The sequence below is a fragment of the Epinephelus lanceolatus genome, chromosome 7 (assembly GCF_041903045.1).
Source record: "Epinephelus lanceolatus isolate andai-2023 chromosome 7, ASM4190304v1, whole genome shotgun sequence".
NCBI lineage: Eukaryota > Metazoa > Chordata > Actinopteri > Perciformes > Serranidae > Epinephelus > Epinephelus lanceolatus.
This window is the reverse complement of record NC_135740.1, coordinates 24,390,536-24,410,160: the sequence shown is the minus strand read 5'-3', so window position 1 is coordinate 24,410,160 and position 19,625 is coordinate 24,390,536. Positions and strand designations below refer to the sequence as shown.

At 41.6% G+C, this 19,625-nt stretch overlaps 1 protein-coding gene across 1 annotated transcript in view; it reads left to right on the top strand.

Moving 5' to 3' along the window:
- LOC144463861 (protein diaphanous homolog 1-like) overlaps positions 1 to 18,652 on the top strand; it is a 55,844-nt gene extending 37,192 nt beyond the window's left edge. Inside the window, exons 10-11 of the mRNA XM_078169638.1 lie at positions 562 to 651; positions 15,735 to 18,652. Of these exons, the coding sequence (XP_078025764.1) occupies positions 562 to 651; positions 15,735 to 15,922 (278 nt within the window). The 3' untranslated portion in view covers positions 15,923 to 18,652. The remainder of the gene's footprint in view (positions 1 to 561; positions 652 to 15,734) is intronic.
- Positions 18,653 to 19,625: the final 973 nt, after the last annotated feature.

The following is a 19,625-nucleotide window of genomic DNA, read 5'->3' as shown; positions in this document are numbered from 1 at the left end:
CTGTACACACACACAGATCCAAGGTTTCTTTTCCAGTCAGCACCTTTTTAACTGCAACCTGCAATTACTCATTCATTCTGTAGTATTTTAATGTTTATGAGGAGGTTTGGTTTCAGTGGGTGTGTCTGTCCAGTAAGGCTGTGTTTGTGTTATAGAGGTTATCTCCCAGAACGTGGTGTGTAGCCCCCAGCAGAGACAGTATCTGAACTAGGTCACTGGCTATCTAGGTTAATGTAGCTAATTTACCAACGTGGCCACGTGGCTGGTAAATAACCTCTCTGCCCACGTGTGTGTTGGCGTGTCTGAGAGAAACAGTGATAGGTAGAGGGTTTAGAAAAACCACCAATCACTCCCCTGTTGGTGGGAAGCAAAATTAGTGTGTATTTTAAGGTTGTATTGTTTTAAAATAACATGGTTGTGATTATGGAGTCGTGTGTGTGTGTGTGTGTGTGTGTGTGTGTGTGTGTGTGTGTGAGACATAAATAAAAGTTAAAATGTGACTCCACATGTTGATTCAATCCAGTGTTTGATGATGCTGATGTTATGTTTTGATGTTTACAGAGGGTGATGAAACTGGTATCATGGACGGCCTGTTGGAAGCGCTGCAGTCCGGCGCTGCTTTCAGGAGAAAGAGAGGACCACGGCAAGCAGGTACTCACACACCAGCAGCGCCATAAATCTTCATCAAACATGCAGATGTTTCAAAGTGTCATGTCTTACTTGATTTACAGATTTCTGTTTCCACTCACCGACATTTGTGGTATGCATACTATACTGAAACATGTGGAGCATATGAGACACATTTGTTCCATCTCTCTCCCTCTCTGTCTCTATGTTTCTGTCAATACACAACAACAGATTTGTTTGTGTTCCCCATGTCTCTGTTCCATCTGTTGCATGGCTCAGAGACTGTGGGTTGTGGTTGTATTCTCTGGCCACGGCTGCAGGGGGGCAAAGCCAATTCCACCAATGGTTGGCACAACAACAAAAGAAGAGGCAGGGTGCCAAGGGGTGGGTGTGGACAGCAGGATACTTACGAGAGGAACAACTGGTGAGGGTGTGGTTGTAGGAAAATGTAAGAGGAATATGAATGTAGAGCTAAGGAGGATAAACCAGTGTGTGGGTAGAAAGTTAAAGGAAGTGGGCGCATGGATGATAGGCACAATGTATTTTAAAATGTATGAACAAAATACAAGTAGTTAGAGTGGGAATAGACAAGTTGTTTTTAGCTTTAACTTATCATTATGAGGTAAACCTTGATTGCACAATGTAATGTCTATAGAGTAATGACATCACCAGTGATTAGTTGGTTCCCTATAAGCCTCGCTTTCACTTTGTAATGCCGACTGCCACCTGTTATGATCTCCCAGGAACATAAAGGCTCAATTTACAGTACAAAGAAACTGTGTTAACCATTGCACAAACAAAAGAGGAAGAGCCTACTGCTTTTGTTTTCCCTAGTAGCTATCTGTAGCTAACCCCAGTTACCAAACCTTATCATTGTAAGTTATTTGCAGTTACTATCCGCAGTAGTGGTACTGGCAGACGGTCGAACAACAGTGGTAACTTTGGAAAACAAATTGCAGTTTGCCTTGTGTTGTTGGTAGTTGCTAGGCTCTGAGGAAAACAAAATGCTATTCAGTTGTCTTTGCCTCAGCAGAGCCAACCATAATACCAACTGGTTTGTAAAGTTGTCTGTTTTCACTTTAAGTCACCCCTCCATGTAAAAATGTGTTTTGCATATCATCGTTTCAAATGTATCTGCTGAAGAAGGAATGTTTCTCTGCTCAGTCTTAATCTAAGTTTTTAAGACATTTACATACAAGTATGAGTGGACATTACAACCTGTTGGGAAGCCAGTCATGGTCCAGTATGCAACTTACACGAGTGCAAATTGAAAAACACACAGTATGCTGAAAATGGAAGTTGTAGACACTAGGGATGGTACACAGAAGTCAGGGTTTGGTGAGAGTTTGGTTCACACACAAAGAAAAATACATATGAAAAGATATTTCCTTTTTTTCTTTTTTTTAGCAGACAGTAGTGCAAGTGCCAAAGACAGACAAATCCTCCACCCTCCACATCTGTATTACACTGTATAAACACTGAACACTTTCCCAAAATGCAACAGGTGACCACAGGCTGTAAAAGCATCTGTTGTGGCTTCTTAATAAATCTAATCATTTCCACCTGTCTCACAATTAGTCTGATCCTTGGTCATACATAGGTGGTGTCATTTTCCTGCCCTGTCACGGCCACAGTGCATATTAGAGGTAGACTTCAACTCTAAACTCATTAGACTTGGCCATGACATTGAAATTACCAGTGTACATAGAATACTAAAAAGTAAAACTTGTGCTTTAGGAGAAGTGTTTCAGTTAGTTCCACTGTATATCCAAACATTTGTCATCCCCATGATTGGCGCGTCATGATGTCATCAAATAGGTGTTTGATGTGTTTCCATTAATTTCTCCTACAAGTGTCAACACATGGTCCTTGTCTTTTACACTCGTCTCCCTCTGGTGCAGTTTATGCTGACCAGGAACCCGCAGTCGGGTCTTCCAGTCCTGGTGTTTCATTTGCACTCACCATAGTGTGACTAACTATCAGCTTGTTGTGCTAACTTCAGCACATGTTGCTAACAGCGTACGGCTGAAAATTTGCGGGCAGAACTTGCGCTTGTGGACTTCGGTTCCACATTACATGCATTAATGTACAGACTGTGTATTCTCCTTGCAGCTGTGTTCACCGTACTGTGACCCCTGTACCGTGACTGGTTGGTATGAATACACGAAATTCAATCATAAAATCTATAGTGTAACAATCATTCAACTCAAAATCTTTTTTCCATTTTTCTTGGAACAAAAAGTAGGAACACTGTTTTAGTCATTACTGGGTCCATGTCCTGTATATGAGGACATACTCCTGAGCACTAATCCAGTCTGTATTGACTTTCATTCAGGCCATGTTGTTCAGTCTTTAAGCTCAGGCCAGTAATCTGGTTAGCTACTTATTCTGCTGTGTGTCCCTCTGCCCAATCCAGTTACATTCACTTATTGGAGACTAAAGTGTTTTTCTCCCTCTTTTCTGTTGTCTGTTTTTAAACTTGTACTCATACCACATGCTGTGGATAATATGTCATGGTAAGACCATGCAAATGAAAATGGGGCAGTGTGAGCAGTCAGGATAGTAACTTTGTAATATGATTCCTTGAGTTGTGTGTAACTATGTGAGTGGGAAAGTGTCCAGTGCCCATTAACCGAGAGAGGGAGAGAGAGAGAGGGCGAGCCTGTATGTGTGTTTGTTCACATGCACTCATGTGTGGGTCGAGTATTCACACATAAGAGAGGCTGGGGAAGAGTGTGTGCAACCCAATACCTCCCTCAATAGAAGCCAGATGTGAAGCGGTGCTCCAGAGTGGAATAGCTCAGAGCCGGCGGGCAGACTGCACTCTTTCTTTCTTTTTTATGTCTCTCTTTCTTTCTCTGTCTTTTATCTTACTTTCATCCTTTTTACTTTCAATTACCAAACGCATTTATATAGCCTGCTAGCAGTAATTGTCCACAGCAATTAAACAGGGGTTGTAACAAGTGGTCCTCTAAGTCACACTGAGAAAATCGCTAAGTGCAGCGAGCTCTCTCTAATCACAAACAGCTCGCGCTCATCACCACTAAACTGGCAGAGACAACAGTGAAAGGAGGAAATGGAGGGAGAGAAGCGGGAGCAGGGGAAAAGAGCACTGTATGAGAGAAAATGGGGCCCACTCAAGGGCTTAGTCAGTCACCCATAATACTGTTTGGCCACCTCACACTCCTAACAGGAAATACCTTCACATGTGTGTTTGAGACACAGAGGGAGAGAGAGGAGAGTCAGAGCCTTCCTCCCTACGCACACTTGTCTGTGGTAGGACAGAAGAAGGAAAATATAAGTGTCTGTGTGTATCACATCTCTGCTCAGTGCCTCCTCCCTGTCTCCACTTTTCCCTCCGTCTTGTCATTTTTGTTGTCTTTTGCCAAAGTTCAGGGTTTTCCATGGCTGATGTGGAGAGTGTGAAGCCCTGCTGTGGCTTTTAGGCAATCTCATCTTTGTTAGTTTAAATTTTCTTCATGTTTAAAGGCTGCTCCTTTCCAGTTACCCACTTTGTTTCGTACACCCGGGAAGTCTTTCACCCACACACAATGGGAGTGTGTATTTGACTGGTTGGTTGAGTCAGAGGTCTTAATTTAGTGGAGCTGAAGTGGGAGGAGGCACATTCTGACTCTGGCTCTGCTGATATATATCTGGCACCACTGGGGCCACAGGCAGCTTGTATGAGCAGGCAAAAAACACTCCTCTATCCAGATTATGTAGGCATGGAGAGTATTTTAGTGTTTACTCTATACTGTGTAATATAGCTATACAATTTACTGTGTACAGGAGGAGGATAAATCACTTGATTTGTTCCGTGTCTGTTATATAATAACCAGAGGTGGAATATAACTAAGTACATCTACTCAATCTACAGTTTTGAGGTACTTTTTCAGTTTTCAGTGTACCATGCTGCACTGCAAGTGGTTCCTGAAGTTAGTATGTGTCCTTTATATAGCTGTATAATGGAACACTGGTACATCTTTCTTTATAACCCTGCTTCCTCATTTACTTTCTCTACTGACTCCTAAATCAGTAGTTGCCATCCTGGGTCATACGGTCAACTTATGTACATCACTCCTTGAACCTGCACTTAAAATAGATTATATTATAAGCATGGGAGATTGAGGGAAAAAAAACAGAATTAAGGACTATCTGACCACTGAATTCAAAATTCAAATTTAATTGTTTGTTGTAAATTGGCTGTTTGCTTTAGGTCTGTGGCTTGTTTTTTGTAACATTTTGGTGCTGTTTGATTTATTTTTTTGCTGTTTTTCCATTTTATGCTGCTTTATACTTCTACTTGACTACATTTTGGAGGGAGATATACTTTTTACTCCACTAAATTTAATTTAATAACTTTAAATACCAGTTACTTTGCAGATATAGAGTATTAATACAAAATATCACCAACTAATAAATTATTATATACTATTAAAGATTAAGCTGTCCAGCAGTGTAAAAAGTAATTCAAATAAGCTCCACCTTTAACAACTGTAACATTAAAGGGATAAACACATGAATGCACTGATAATTAGAATCCAGTAATATGATATACATTATTCTGAGACTGGCCATTATGCATACAGGTACTTTTACTTTTGGTACTTTGAAAATATTTTGATGCTGATATTTCCTAAGAGTTTGAATGCAGGATTTATACTTCTTAAGGAGTATTTCTTCACAGTGGTAGTGATGCTTTTACTTCAGTAAAAAAAAGCTGAATACATATTCCACTACTGATAATAATAGAACACAATATCAAGGAACCGCAGCTCTAGGACAAAGCAGTTAATTTCAGATGTTATAAAAGTGGCATCATTTTGGTGACATGTGTCCTCATCTCTCCTTCCCTCACTGATGGTGTGATATAATATGTCACTAGCCCTCAGGCCAGTTGAACCAGTTGCTTATCTAATCTCATCCTAATTACTTTTCCATGCAGTTAAAATACAATTGATTTTAGCTCTTGTACTCAATGGTATCACTGATCAGATGCCATGTAATGAGTCTGCAAACACATAGCAAGTGTTCATCTACTTTAATGATCTATAAATAAGCAAAGCTGTGGAGGAGGGGTCATGGTTTCTCTGCGCAAGGGGATGCAGCATCACAGTGAAACCACACATTAAAACAGGAGTTTCAGTTACCAGATAGGCCGATATAATCACCTGGATATATTGAAAACATGTGCTTAAGCTAATGAGGTTTGCATTTGAGATAGCGGTAGTAATAATCAGGAAGAATGTTGGTGTCAAGACACATTTTTTTTCACATGATATAGATCTGGGGTAAATAAAGCACTCTATCAGAATTTACCCAAATGTGAAAAAAAATGATCTACTTATTCTAATGTCAGTCAAAACATCAGTGAAGTTTGTACTTTATTTTTTAAGACAGGTGTTGCAAATGTATCTGTATCTGCCCCTATCAAGCCATGAATAAATATGCACTACACTTGAAGTTACTTTTACAAGTATTTTCTTTTACTTGCAGAAATGTAAAACTTTTCATAAACTCATTTCAAACAAGTTGTGCTATATAACCCAGTGCCTAGAGTCACTCCAAGAGCCACTCCCAACCATATTTTTGATCTGGTAGAAGAATCTTGCTGCCTTAAATGTTCTGTATACAACATTCAGAGCATTAATACAGCAGCAAACAACTATTTACTAAGATATAGTGGAGTAATGGCCTCCTGAGCAGAGAATGTAGTCACACTCCCTATCTGTGTGTTGTACCTTAGCTTCTCTGTTCATTTTCTTGGTAGACAGTCTGGCAGCAAGTGCATGTTAGTGCATCTAAGTCCTGTGTGTGTGTCCTCTGGCTAGCTAATTCCTGCAGCTTTGCACTTCGCTCATGCAGCAGTTACAGCTAATAAGCCCGGCCTGGCTCACGGTGTCATTGCAGATGCATAGTGCCCACCCTGCAGTTCCACCCCATGCTAGCACCGTTGACCCCTTCAGGGCTTTTACTGTTGTTAGTGATGTTAGCGTCATTAGCTGCTAGCTGCCTCTTAGCCACCTCCATGTCGAAAGCTGTGTGCAGAAAACCTGAATCAGACTCTAAATGATCAATATGCTCTGAATGTCGTAAACAGCTCCTTTAAGGCTCTGCTCATAGCTTCCTATTTCTAAGTTTGAAAGTTTTATTACATACTCAGGTATTTTTAGTTAGAAATAACAACGATACAGAGCTAAGCTGCAAAAGCTGAATGGAAAGGAGATTTTTGTAATGATTATTTTGGTGGAGTTCTTGAAGCATGCAGTAGCTTTAATGACAATGTAAGGTATTGTATGTTCAGGGAAATTGGTTAACAAAATGCAAATATATGTATCAGGCCACTGCAGCATGTAACATGTAATCAGATCAGTTACTCTATTAAGCTGGGCACCCAGACGCTGTTTCATCAGAGGACATCTCACATTACGGTCTGTGCCGACATACGTAATGTCTCAAGTGTAAGACTTCAGCTTGTTCAATTGCTGTTTGTTGAGGACGTTATCAAACATGTTTGATAACAGTCAGCTGGTCCAGATAAGATCAGAGCAGATAAATGAGGACACAACAACCCTCTCACAGCAGAGTGGTGGGTGTAGATTTAACTTGGCCTGAGGTGTAATTACAAAGTTTCAATGTTTTTATCTATTTTGTTGTCAGACATTGTAATAATAGCTCAACAAAATTCAGTTCAGTTCAACTTTATTGGTCCCAAAAGGGCAATTCGTTTAGAGCCTTACACAGTCCATGCCATACATTGAGTAGCCACACATACGGCATTCAAAACCTTTTTAGATTGAAAATGTCAGTTGTCAGAACTATAACTGCTATCAACTTTATATATATACATTTTTCCATCTACCATATGTTGATATAAAATGGTAAAACAGCACATACATTCTGTTTGTGTTTGGAGCTACAGACCTCCATTGTGCTTGTTTTCATCTTGATTACGTGAAGTGTGTCAGTCCCCTCGCCTCCTCTTTCTTTGGTCTTCTCACAGCTGTGGCGACTTCTGACGTCACCAACTCTGTGTTTAGAGACTTCTAAGGGCCTATTGAGTGTGTTGTCATGCTTATTGTGTCACAGCATTGTGATAGAATGGAAAGCCACGAGGCTGCAGAGGCTATACACCACCTCACCTTTGACCTGTAGCTCGGCTCACTGTGTGTGTGTGTTTGTGCTGCTGGTTGTGTAGAATGGGCAGACTGCATGGGGCATCCTCAGCTGTCTGCCCTCCGTCTGTCTACCCCCCCACATGCCACCCCCTTTAAAAACACGCAGAGACAAAACACACACACCAGATGCTTGCATACTGATACAAAGAAATACATGGATGTTTGCATACCAATAGATGCACCCAAGCAGACGTGTTGCGTTCCAGAGGACAGACACCCTTGCATAGTTTTTTAGACACTGTCACAGTTTTAGATAGTAAGGTATGGTCTATCTGTCCTTTTGTCAGCTCGGCTTAGGCTAATTTTATTAGTCTAATTTGTGAGTATGTGTTTAAAGCAATTCAAAGGCACTCATGTGTAGAGGAATGACGTGCCTCAACACTCACTATAGACCCATCTGCTGGGTCACGACCCTTGCCAGAGCAACCAATCGCAGTAGCAACAAGTTGACAAAGCACCAATCACAACAGAGAGACGGACATAAAGGGGATAGCAACAATAGAGGCACACGCTGCCTCAGCAGACAGTCTGCTCCTACAAAAAAAAGAAACTACCCCTATAGAGATCTGTGATGTCACAGGTGTTCACACAAACACACATAGGAGGTGATAATTTAGACCAATAGGAGTGCACTCATCAATCAAGTCATTACTGAAGTGGCGGTGATGTCACATGCATACTAAACACCCACTGTGACAATACATTCCATCAAGCCACACATAGACACCAGTTGAGCCCAGTGGGTGTCATGGAAGACATGCCTGGACATCAGTACTAACCCACACACACAAGCCAATAGTGGTGCTAGATGACGTCACTCTTTCCCACAGTCCTCTAGTGCAGAGCAGCAGTGTGTTACGCAGTGTGGCCTGAGGAGGGCGATATGAGTCCCTGCTAAGCTGGAGACACTGATGGAGGTTCAGTCTACATCTGCAAATACAACATCATGCTAGTCGTGGCACTGCTACCATGCTGTCACGTGACTGTGGCTTTGCTGCAGCTGCCGTACTGACAATAAACTAAGAGAATAAAGATGGCTGCTTCCTTGTCAGCCGTTGGCATCACACCATGCAGAACCTGTCCTAATGAAGTTATAGGGTAGGCATTAACTGCGATCACAGAGGAAGTGGGTATTCTCAGTAAACCTCAACAAAGCTTAGCTTCCTATCTCACGCTGCCCTACACCGGCATGGTTGCAAATAATCTCCTCACTCCTCTCCCTGTTTCTGTATTTTCCCCTCATAAGGTCAGCACACACACATACTGTACAACAAAGCGTTCCTTCCCTCATCAGGCAGTCATTATTTAGTCTCCTGGAGTGTAATGTGTTACAGATGATCTTTTCACTTCACTCTTTCTGCGACTGATTGCCCCTCGATGTGCAAACACACTCATTGAATCTCACTCCCACCAGTAAACAAACCCAAAAGCAGTCTTTGTTGTGAGTCCCGACGTCTGACTTCCTACTGCTGCACACACCAGGCTCCATGCCAAGTGCATGGATCATTTAGACAGCATCACAGCAAGTTTCTGGATACACATGCTGAGAATTTCCTATGTTTGTAGTGCCACGTGTTAAAGAGGTACTCCAGCGTTTTCAGTATTGCACTTCCACAAGTGTTGAAAATCGAGGCAGCAGAGGCAGAGATATCCTGAGTTTCAGTCCCTAGTGTGGGTCAAGTTCCAAAAACCCTGGCTCCTACGTTTCATCATCAGGTTTTTTTTTTTTGTTTGTTTGTTTTTTTGGGTTTTTTTTTTTTTTTTTCAGGCTTTAGACAACTTCTTCCAGAGGCACATAAGACATTTAACAACTGTTTTCAATCTGACTTTGTAGGACAGAAGATTATTTCTTTGCTGCGTTAGTTTCACTTGAAAGCTACAAGCTGCAGGATCATTCCACTTCATTTTTGGTGAAAGGTAACTTGGCTGCTGGAGCTGTAACCCAGAGTAATTCATTGAAGGATAAGTCTGGTTATATTCTATAGTTTTCTTATTTGTCCCCAAATATTTATGTTTTCAGTGTGCGTTTTTTTAAAATCTAAATCTGTCTCTTCATAAAATAACTCCCTGGCTTTCGCCACTCTCTACCCACATCTTGTAATTGGCACTTTGGCTGAAAGTGCTGAGCTGTCCTCCCTTTTCTGTCTCCACACTGTCACTCTCTCTGAGTGTAGTCCTATCCGCTGTTGCATCCTCCTCCTCATCATCATCATCAGTTATGAAATGATACTGTACGCCTCGTTCCTCTCTTGTTGGGAATGTAGGTTACGCCACATTTTCTTCACTACCTCACAGTCAAACAACTCTCTCAAGGATTTTGATGGATGTGAAAATGCAGAAAATGGAATGACGGACAATTGTTCCACAGTTAGTGTGATTAAAAATTCAGACCTGATGTGCAGAAGTGCCCGGCTGTTTTAGAAAACTATTTATACCTTTTTTATAAATGAAAATACATCTTCCTGTTGACCTGATTTAGATATGTAGTAGGAACAAATACAATTAGACCTGAGGGAACATCTGAGAGACTGACTTTCATGTGGTTTGTTTGGGTCTTTTCATGGGACTCGTTAACAATAAAAATAGAATATCAGAATCAGAAATACTTTATTGATACCAGAGGCGAAATTGTGATTTGCTACAGTCGCTCCGATGTTAAGAACAGAGAGTTGTAAGAAGTAAGAATAAAAGTATGAAATAAAAGTATGTAAATATAAAACAATAACATAAAATAGAAATAGAAATGTGCATTGTAAGCTATGAAAATATTAAAGAATAAAATATATATTGTCACTGTGCTGATGCTGTAAGTGCGAAACGTAACTACAATATATACAGTACAGGCCAAAAGTTTGGACACACCTTCTCATTCAATGCGTTTTCTTTATTTTCATGACTATTTACATTGTAGATTCTCACTGAAGGCATCAAAACTATGAATGAACACATGTGGAGTTATGTACTTAACAAAAAAAGGTGAAATAACTGAAAACATGTTTTATATTCTAGTTTCTTCAAAATAGCCACCCTTTGCTCTGATTACTGCTTTGCACACTCTTGGCATTCTCTCCATGAGCTTCAAGAGGTAGTCACCTGAAATGGTTTTCCAACAGTCTTGAAGGAGTTCCCAGTGGTGTTTAGCACTTGTTGGCCCCTTTGCCTTCACTCTGCGGTCCAGCTCACCCCAAACCATCTCGATTGGGTTCAGGTCCGGTGACTGTGGAGGCCAGGTCATCTGCCACAGCACTCCATCACTCTCCTTCTTGGTCAAATAGCCCTTACACAGCCTGGAGGTGTGTTTGGGGTCATTGTCCTGTTGAAAAATAAATGATCGTCCAACTAAACGCAAACCGGATGGGATGGCATGTCGCTGCAGGATGCTGTGGTAGCCATGCTGGTTCAGTGTGCCTTCAATTTTGAATAAATCCCCAACAGTGTCACCAGCAAAACACCCCCACACCATCACACCTCCTCCTCCATGCTTCACAGTGGGAACCAGGCATGTGGAATCCATCCGTTCACCTTTTCTGCGTCTCACAAAGACACGGCAGTTGGAACCAAAGATCTCAAATTTGGACTCATCAGACCAAAGCACAGATTTCCACTGGTCTAATGTCCATTCCTTGTGTTTCTTGGCCCAAACAAATCTCTTCTGCTTGTTGCCTCTCCTTAGCAGTGGTTTCCTAGCAGCTATTTGACCATGAAGGCCTGATTCGCGCAGTCTCCTCTTAACAGTTGTTCTAGAGATGGGTCTGCTGCTAGAACTCTGTGTGGCATTCATCTGGTCTCTGATCTGAGCTGCTGTTAACTTGCCATTTCTGAGGCTGGTGACTCGGATGAACTTATCCTCAGAAGCAGAGGTGACTCTTGGTCTTCCTTTCCTGGGTCGGTCCTCATGTGTGCCAGTTTGGTTGTAGCGCTTGATGGTTTTTGCGACTCCACTTGGGGACACATTTAAAGTTTTTGCAATTTTCCGGACTGACTGATCTTCATTTCTTAAAGTAATGATGGCCACTCGTTTTTCTTTAGTTAGCTGATTGGTTCTTGCCATAATATGAATTTTAACAGTTGTCCAATAGGGCTGTCGGCTGTGTATTAACCTGACTTCTGCACAACACAACTGATGGTCCCAACCCCATTGATAAAGCAAGAAATTCCACTAATTAACCCTGATAAGGCACACCTGTGAAGTGGAAACCATTTCAGGTGACTACCTCTTGAAGCTCATGGAGAGAATGCCAAGAGTGTGCAAAGCAGTAATCAGAGCAAAGGGTGGCTATTTTGAAGAAACTAGAATATAAAACATGTTTTCAGTTATTTCACCTTTTTTTGTTAAGTACATAACTCCACATGTGTTCATTCATAGTTTTGATGCCTTCAGTGAGAATCTACAATGTAAATAGTCATGAAAATAAAGAAAACGCATTGAATGAGAAGGTGTGTCCAAACTTTTGGCCTGTACTGTACATCAATAGAATAAACACGAATAGAATAAGATTAAACATAAGAAATATGGACAGTTATGTGCATGATAAGCTGTACAGGTTTATGGCCACGGGTTTATATCGCCAGCCTTCTCCTGGTGAGATTATATGAGGTTCTATTTAAATGTAACTTGATATGCTCATTGAAACCTGTCTGTCAGTGATGTATTTGCTTCCGAGGCTGTTTTAGTTCACATAATTTAACTATATTTAAAACCAGTGAAACTTTGCACATCTTCTCCGAGAATTTTCTGCTCGTTAACTTTAATCTGCAGGTTTCTGTCTAAATTCATCTTTTCCCATGCTGCCTCCAGTGACACAACCCTCTGATCCTGACTCTTATCCCCCCCTCTCTTCCTCCTCTCTGTCTTCTCTCTCTCAGAGGGAGTGGAGGAGGATGAGAGAGGAGCTGGGTTGACAGCCTTTGAAGAGCTTTTCTCTGCGGGTTGGATTTTTTTTAGGACAAGCTCAGCACAGTACACATACACATAGAATAACACCCACACTGACGCGCACTGTTTCTCTCGGTTTTTGGGTCATTTGCATAATTTCTAATTAGTAAGTTTATGAGTAAGGGAGAGAGGTTTGGAAAAGGGACAGAAATAGACATGGAGGACATATTTGAGAGTTGACTGAGAGAGAGAGATAATGGTGTTCATAAGAGATGACGAGTGATCTGTGTGTCTCTCCAAGGAAAGTGTGTGAAATGATTATTTGACACCCCAGCTGTCTGTGCTGATCAGTCCAGCTGAGGCTCACAAGTCAACTGTGAAGATGACTCGAAATCTCAAAATCCTCCCTCTCCTCTCTCTCCCCAGACTCAATTGTGTCTTTGTCACAGCTAGTTCTGGAAACCTGTTCGGTAACTTGTGTTTTTGTGTGTCTGTTTCTTCTCCGTCAGAACCATGTGTCAGGTCTTGGTTTGTTGTTTATGTTACCATGGTTCATTTGCATGTGTATTGCTACTGGTTTGCATCATGACATTGTCGGATTGATCTGTTTTTTGTTTCTCATCAGTAGCCACAGGAACACATTATGTCAATGTGTGTGTGTATGATAACAAATGTGTCCTGTACTGATGTTAACCTTTTATTCATAACCCCTGAGCTCTTAACATACACACAAACACAATCTCCCACTGACCTATATAATTCAAAATGGCCGCTGCTGCACAGCTGTCCTCCCACACAGGAGAATGAAGAATGGTAAAGGATGGAGGGAGGGATTGAGAGATAAAGGCAAGGCTGTTGCTGCTGGTGTGTGTGTGTGGGAGGAGATGGAAATAACAGAGTAAGCAGGTAGAAGAATAAAGACGACAGCATCCTCAGGGCACAATCTGTCACACTCGCTCTGCTTCTCTGCGTCCCTGTGCATCTCTTATCCTTCCTCACTGCATCCACTGTTTGTGTGCAATCTATTTTACTACTTCCTTCCGTCATTCCCTACAGCTCCTTCCTCCTCTTACTCAATCTCTCCACCCATGTTCGTCTCATTTTCATTCATCCCTGCCTCTGTAATCTTCCCACAGCGTGAATCATCCCGCTCCTCCTGGTGTCTCACCCCTTCTTTCTGCTGCTTTACACACTCACTATTCCTCCATCCCATCAGCCCCACTTCCTCTAAATGTCTCTCATGCCTCGTTTTGCTCTCCCCTTTTCCTAATTTTTCCCACTTCGTCAAGATCAAGTTGAGTCTAATCTGACATCAGCAGTGAGTGGCTCCAGATGTCACACTAAGCCACACACACACACACACACACACATCATTAAGCCATTTGTGTGTCATGGTAATGCATGTATGTGTATGTTGGAAATAAAGGGAGCATCCATTTTGTGTTATCATTCAAAGCACAAGTCTATGGTGTCCTTGAAGGCACATACTTGTGGCCGTGTGTTCAGTCAATGAAAATGTTAAAGGGACAGTTCACCTCAAAATCAAAAATACATATTTTACCTCTTACCTGTAGTACTATTTATCTGTCTTGATTGTTTTGGTGTGAGTTGTTGAGTGTTGGAGATGTCAGCTGAAGAGATGTCTGCCCTTTCTCGAATATAATGGAACTAGATGGCACTCTGCTTGTGGTGCTCAAAGTGCCAAAAAAATACATTGGAAAAACTCAACAGTAATGTTTCTTTTCAGAAGTCATGATTACGGTTGGATACCGAAACCCTGTGCTATCCCTTTATGACACTACCTTTGGGACCTAATTGTAACACAGATTTCAGTGCCAGATTTTGTGCGTAACAAGTGTGCAGCTGAGAGACGGAGGGGGAGTGCGTGTGTCACTGTTACAGTGAGGCTGCTGCATCATGTCTGCAGCAGCCTGTACCAAAAAGTAGTGTGAAAGTTAAGAGTGCTCACTCCACAGCAAAATCTGGGTTTCAAAACGTCTCTAGAAGAACACTGCATAGCACACAAACTAGAAAACTGAAACTGAAACAACTGCTAAAAAAACAAACAAACAAAAGCAACACTGCTCAACTCGAAGCAATCTCAGTCGACTGCTCTCCAACTGATGGTTCGATTCTCTGACTTTCAAGGGGCAGCCCTAGTACTGTATCTGACATTTAGTGTGAAATATATTATGTGATTGTGTATGTGAATTTGTTAATAGTGTGCCAAGAGTTTAGCACCAGTATCGGGAAAAAATACACGATACCCAACCCTAATCATGACCTGCTTGCTCAAGATAATCCACAGATCAGCAGAGTTGGGTACTGATCTCGGGACTGTTAAGGGTACTGACCAAATAATGTCAGTACTACCGATTAATGTTAAATGCGTTCTGAATGTATGAGTCTGAGAGCACATCTGGGTGAGAATGCTGGGTTTAGACAGGAGGCATAAATATCGTGAAGAGCCTCGAAGGCCAGAAAGGCAGCTACAGAGCTTTAGGCAGGAGGTGGAATCTCCTCCATGCCTCTCGTCCATGAGTAGATGCACACTTCCTTCTGCGTGGTGATACAGATGGCAGTGTGTAGTTCAGTAGAAAGTAAATAGTTCCTACATGAAATTGATCGCAACAAGGTCTGTGAATTATCTTGAGTAACCAAGTCATGATTTCTGGAAAGAGACATTGCTGTTGAGTTTATCAGATGTAGTGTTTGGTGCTTTGAGCACCACAAAGAGAGTGCCATCTAGTTCCATTATATTTGAGAGAAGGCAGACATGTCTACAACCGATATCTTCAACACTGCAACTCACATGAAAACAATCTCGAATAATAAATAGCACTACAGGTAAGAGGAAAAACATGTATTTTTGATTTTGGGGTGAACTGTCCCTTTAAGTATCTGCCTGTAGTGTTGTTTGACTGATATATTTTCAGATATGTCTTTTCATGGCATGCACTGACATATCTGAATGGATTATGTTATGGTGTACACATTTATAATGTCCCCTTTATGTGTTTATCTCACTCAGTCTGTTTCTGTCTCTTTCTCAGCCAACCACCGACGAGCTGGTCATGCAGTGACCAACATCCTGGCCAAAGAGCTGATGCAGGAAGACACGCCTTCATCCAGCAAAGTGCCCATTAAGAAGAAAAAGCCAGAGGAGACAGAGGAGCCTAAAATAGAAGGAGCGGAGTCATTAGAGGAGTTACTGGACGCTGCTCCTTCTCGGTCCAATTAGGCATCCAGGGCAGAAAGTTTTTTTACTCAGAGTCAGTGATATCCAAATGCAGATGTATTTCGTAGCCATTCCAGGGGCCAATATCAACCTGAGATTAGCTCAAAGACAAAAAAAGCCCTGTGTCTCCTATTCTTGTCTTACCATCTTTTAGGGTAGCATTGTCTGTGTCTTCTGGGAGGACAGGGAGTGGCAGAGGATGAGTGCGGGGCTGTCACCTCAGCCACAAACCCTGCACACCCCTCGTCAACCTTTGGATCTTTGCCGGTGTCATAAAGATTTGCTTTCCTCGGCATGTGCACATATCAGTTCATGTATTTTTGTCTGTTTCACTTGCTTCACCTGTCACTCATCAAAGGGCATCTTAAACGGTTCCAAAGACTTACTCAGGAGGGATCCACCCCTTTATAGCGGTTATTTCCAAATCCCAAATTTGAACTGGGAATGTCTGGAATTCGACACCTCCTGCGGGTGCTTCATAGAGTTTTCTCTGGATGTTCCAGGCCAAGACCACTTTGCGCTTTTTCACTTTTTTTTTTTAACTCATGAAACATATTGATTTGTATTTGTCTGATATACTGTATGTTACTGTTTGTAAGTGTTAATCATTGTTGCTGTGTTATTGAAAAAAGTGCCAACCAATAGAAATCCAGTCTTGTCATTTCACTCCCAGGTTTAGTCCAGTCAGTTTGCACTGGGATGCCGTGTGCAAACCAGTCCAACAGTAGTCATCACCTGGGTGTCACAGTGTGTTTTGTTTTCTGAGAAGGGATTTAGTTCACTGGTGTGCATGCATATGTTAAATTTCACATATAAAAATGGAGATAATTTACAAAAACTTGTCCAAGCTACCACACGTGCCCACAAAGTTATATGAAGACAACCTGCTTACATCCACGAACATTCCTATAAACCTCAGAGGGATGTAGAGATAAATTGGAGGAGAAAGTTCTTCCACAGTCAAACCAAAAAAAAACTTTTTCAAAGGGTGTTTCCGTACATGAGCAGTTTACATGCCTGTGTGTTGATGTGTATGAGAATGACTGTGTGAAGTAAGCCGCCTATATTTAGTTTAATGTGCACGCTCAACTTCCTACATATCTGTGTGTGTGTTTGTGCGTGTAAGTTTGAGTGTGTGCGTGTGTGTTACCATCTGTAATTACTGTACGGTACCGACCATGCTGTCATAAATCCTAGGTTTCATAAACAGCTTTGTGGTCTTTCTGCTGAGGATATAGCACACTGGAAAACTGCCCAAAAACTGCTGAGACAAGTATGTGTGTGTGTGTTTGAGTGTGTGTTCACCCACTTTCCCTCCTACTGAACTGCAGCAGTAGTTTCTGAATGTCTGGCCTTGCTCTTACTTGTATTCAGTAGCAATCAGCGAACATGTTGCCATGATGTTGTGGTGTAATATCTGACAGGAATCCTGAGAGGTGATGTCAGCCGCACCATGCAATATTTATAACTATGCAAACACAATAGTGTAGTGTGTGTACTTCAGCTCTGACACCCAGCCAGCCTCAGGATGTAAAAACTACTGGGTGGACTCCAGCGGTCTTTGTAAACCCGCTGATTAGAGATCAGTGCTTCATTTTGCCTGTGATTGAGGAAAATCTTTGGCCTGGTGAGACTGTCAATATTCTGTTTCGCTCTCTGTATCAGTCTGTGCCACCCCAAACACTTGGAGTGGGCGGGAGCACTCACCTTGACAGACAACCTCTGTCTGCCAATCAGCAGAACAAAACACTGGGAAACATCATCGTCATCACCAACGTAGCCAGTTGATGAATCAAGCTTTGCCAAATCCAGATGGAAGAACAGCAAAAACGTCTTTTCCCGTTTAATTGACGTCATTGACTCTATTTCTCCATATTGCTGTGTCTGCTCCACTAATGTCAGAGGTGGCGCCTGTTGCTTCAGGAACCGCCATCACTGCTCTGCAAGCTGCAGCCTCCATTTTATGTCATCGAATACAACACAGTGCCTGGACGGTTATATATAGTTAAATTGTCAACTGTAGTGCAGATTCCTGACTGGATTTTAATTTCTGGAATGTTTGGGGCGGCACTGAGTCCTGACTGATAGAGAAAGGAAATGTTGAGCTCACGTCATCAAGATGGTCTTACCACGCTAGAAAATCTGTAAAGCTCCCTAAAGTTTAGCTTTTCAGGAATTTAAAAAAGTCACATCTTTTCTCAACAACACCAGCATTTATTCATTAACTTCAATTAAAATTTAAATGCTTTCATACATGGAGACACTGACACTTAACAAGAAATGAGGTTCGTCAAGTACAGTAGGTGTAGAGGTGCTGGTGCTGCAATTTAATCCAGTAACACTGAGAATAATGACTGCTGCGCCTGCTCTCCAGCACAAAATATGTTGTAGCTGTAAAACCAGAGACACAACTGCTGATTTATTACCCTGGTGGACAGTTCCAGGTGATTGTGTGTACCAGATACTGCAAACTGATTTCAACATTAACAAGAGAAAGGTTTAAAAAAGGATATCAGAACATCACTGGAATAATTGTTTTCTAATTTGAGGCATTCCTTATGTTCAGTAATTTTTTTTTAAGAGATTGTTTTCTATGTGAATTTTTATGGTTGATTTATTTTAATGTATTTGAATGGAAACAAGATTTTGTTTTTTTCTTTGCTCGATGTATACAGAATAATGCACATAGTCATTCTGTTTGCTACACAGAACTATTAAAAATGTCTTAAGTAATTTAATGATGTGGCCGGCTCGTTCTTTCACGCTGAAAAGTGTGCACGTCGTCTGTCAGTGTGGTCAGATGTCAGTGTGTGTGTGTGTGTGGAGTTTCTGGCGCAGTTGTATTCCTGTATTTCTGCCAAAGTAAATTCCTTTTGAAGCACATTTCTCCAAACTTCTCACTCTCTTCCCCACTCGTCCCCTCTCCGTCATGTAAACACATTGTGCAGTAAAATAGCAGATAGTTTGTGCACTCTGCAGTCAAACTATATTTTTATTGCCAGAGGACAGCAGAAGAATGAATAAACAGTTTTGTTAGATAGTCTTACAGAGAAATTCCAGGGTTTTTTCCACACCTCCAGGTTTTCCAGAGATATTTTCCAGCATTGATTGCCAGTGTACGACATGATCCCTCACAATAAACTGTGTGCGTGTGTGTGTGTGAAAGAGAGAGAGAACACTTTGTGCCTCACACTGATCTTGTTTTTTTCTCATTATTTGTCACCTCTCCATCTCTGTCCCAACCCTTCTGTTGCTGTCATCAATACTGTATGACCTCTTTCTTTGCTCCGCCATCTCTATCTCTACATATGCAATAACTAACATCTAAACTAGGACAGGAAGTTTTCGAATTTGGCTTCAACTTACTTGTCATGCCTCTACGCCGTCTATGGCGTTGGTCAGAAGCGTCATGTTTTCAGGTTGTCTGTCCATCTGTTGCACTCATGACTGTAACATCTCAAGAACACCTGTAGGGAATTTCTTTAAATTTGGCACAAATATCCACTCGGACTCGAGGATGAACTGATTAGATTTTGGTGGTCAAAGGTCAAAGTCACTGTGACCTGGGGTCTCATTTATAAACGTTGTGTATGCACAAAACGAGGCCTGAAAGAGGCATACGCTACCTTCCACGCAAAAATTGTGATGTATAAAAACAGACTTGATGGGAGAAACTTTGACACGTGCTTACCAACATTTTGGAGAT